Source organism: Bombina bombina, chromosome 7 (assembly GCF_027579735.1).
Source record: "Bombina bombina isolate aBomBom1 chromosome 7, aBomBom1.pri, whole genome shotgun sequence".
NCBI classification, from domain to species: Eukaryota; Metazoa; Chordata; class Amphibia; order Anura; family Bombinatoridae; genus Bombina; species Bombina bombina.
Genome location: NC_069505.1, coordinates 546916339 through 546918732, shown reverse-complemented (window position 1 = coordinate 546918732; position 2394 = coordinate 546916339). Strand labels below are relative to the sequence as shown.

At 32.2% G+C, this 2394-nt stretch overlaps 1 protein-coding gene across 1 annotated transcript; it reads left to right on the top strand.

Moving 5' to 3' along the window:
- Positions 1-1359: 1359 nt before the first annotated feature.
- LOC128636065 (putative nuclease HARBI1) lies at positions 1360-2118 on the top strand. Its single transcript, XM_053689132.1, has 2 exons — positions 1360-1799; positions 1892-2118. Exons 1-2 carry the CDS (start codon positions 1502-1504, stop codon positions 1894-1896), a joined length of 303 nt encoding a protein of 100 aa, XP_053545107.1. The 5' UTR covers positions 1360-1501; the 3' UTR covers positions 1897-2118.
- The last annotated feature ends 276 nt before the right edge of the window (positions 2119-2394 follow it).

The following is a 2394-nucleotide window of genomic DNA, read 5'->3' as shown; positions in this document are numbered from 1 at the left end:
TGAATTATTAATCTAATTTATGAAACAGTAATTGGTGCTTAGAAACGATATATTTCTAAATCCGTCAATATGTCCGCAGCTCTAACGCCGAGATACGTTCGAACATCTATACGATTATTTTTCTACAGTATTCGATGTAATCTACGCTATTATTCAATTTATCATCCTGTCAACAATTCTATCCGGGCATCGTATTTCCTCACGTATGCGCTTTTCTATACGCATATTCTGTGGTCGCGAAATATATCTTCAAGCAGCATTTATAACGCATATATTAATCAGTTATGGAAATTGTTATTGCAATGTTTCATACTATTTATATGCGTCGAATGGAACGAAGAATAGATGGTCAAGCTGTTCAACAGATAGATAGGCTTCAAAGAAGGCGCAGAAGGATTCCAAGGTTTTTTCGTCCCAGATCAGGACTTGATGCACTTTCTGACATTGACATCATCAGGCGTTTTAGATTGAGTAGAGAATCAATTGAAAGGCTATACAATCAAATATCTGGTCAACTTGAACCCATTACTTTTCGGACACATGCTCTGCCCGGAATGTTGAAGCTGTTGGCTGTTTTACATTTTCTAGCAACTGGTTCCTTTCAATCAGTTACTAGTGTAGTTGTTGGCATGAGCCAGCCTTCTTTTTCACGCCACCTAACTACAGTGATTGATGCTCTTTTGTCAGTTTTCAAACGGTATGTTTTTTTACCAAATACTGCTGAAGAATGGCATTCTGTAAAGCTTAATTTTTTTAGACTTGCTGGAATCCCAAATGTGTTGGGTGCAATTGATTGTACTCATGTCAGAGTAAGGCCACCACATCTAAAAGAAGAAATGTATCGCAACCGCAAGTTTTATCATTCTTTGAACATCCAGATGGTTTGTGATGCTGGTTTGAAAATCATGAGTGTCCGTTCAGGATTTCCAGGATCATGTCATGATTCATATATTCTCAAACAGTCTGCCCTATATAATAAATTTGAGGAAGGACAAATGCCTGAAGGATGGCTACTAGGTATGATTATGAAAATTAAAAACGAAACCTTCTAATGTGCGTTAATATTAACTCACAATATTGTAATTTTTTGTGCAGTGTATAATATCAATAGATTTTAAAATACAGTATATACCCTTTTTTAATTTATTTATTCTGTTTGCTGCAGCACCAAGGTCAATGGATTTTTAGTTCCATACCTTTTTTAAAATACCTATCTATCTATCTATCTCTCTCTCTCTCTATATATATATATATATATATATATATATATTTATATATTTATATATATATATATATATATATATATATAGCGATATAATTAAATTTTTATTAATACCAATATATATGTACAATTTAAAACATAAAAATGGTTGCAAGTAAAAAGTGTATCTGAACACATTTAAATTTGTATAACTCTTTTTATTTTTCAAAAGGAGATGCAGGATATTCCTGTAGGAACTGGCTACTTACTCCTGTAAATATTCCACGCACAAGATCTGAAATGCGGTACAATGATGCACACAAAACAACTCGATGTGTGATTGAGAGGACCTTTGGAATGCTCAAAAGCCGTTTTCGTTGTCTAGATGAATCCGGAGGCACTCTTCAATACGTTCCTGAGAAAGTGGCTGTTATGGTGTTGGTCTGTTGCATGTTGCATAACATCGCTTTGCGACAATCAAACATAGAGGAACTGGAAATAATAACACCAGATGAAGATGGTGTTGAATCTGTTCCTCAAGATGTAGTTGAAGGGGGTACACATGCACGTAACCAGTTGATACAAACTCATTTCGTAGGTGAATAAAATAAAAATTATGTATGATTTATGTATTGATTCTATAATTTTTAGCAATAATTATTTATAAACAATCTCTTCTTATATTCACAGGTTAACTAGAAAATGTTTCTAAGTTCAAGCATGAAAATCTATAATTCAAAAATGAGAAACGTTCTCCACAAAATTATTCACAATTTAGATGATGAGAGTGATGTGTAATTCAAAAATAAATATGTTCTGATTGATACAGTTGAAAAAAAAAATATTTGCATATGTTGTCTTTTCTTCTATTTGTTATTTGTTTAAAAAAATTAAAATAAAATCAAATTTTTTTTTAATTTATTTTTTTTACTAACGACTTACAATATAGTTGTTGAAAATAAGTTGTATCCTTGAACAGTGTGCAATTAAGAAAACAGGTTCTGTGATTCTAAACTTTTTATTATTGTTGAAAACAAGCACTAGCTTTGTATATATTTGCAAGCCAGATACAGCTTTTGGAACCTATAAATTAAGAACAAACCTTGCCTAGACGTATGGCAATGCAATTGGAATAAAATGTAAGCTAGTCAAGTATAAAATGCATAAAACATATCAACCCCCTAGCTATAGTG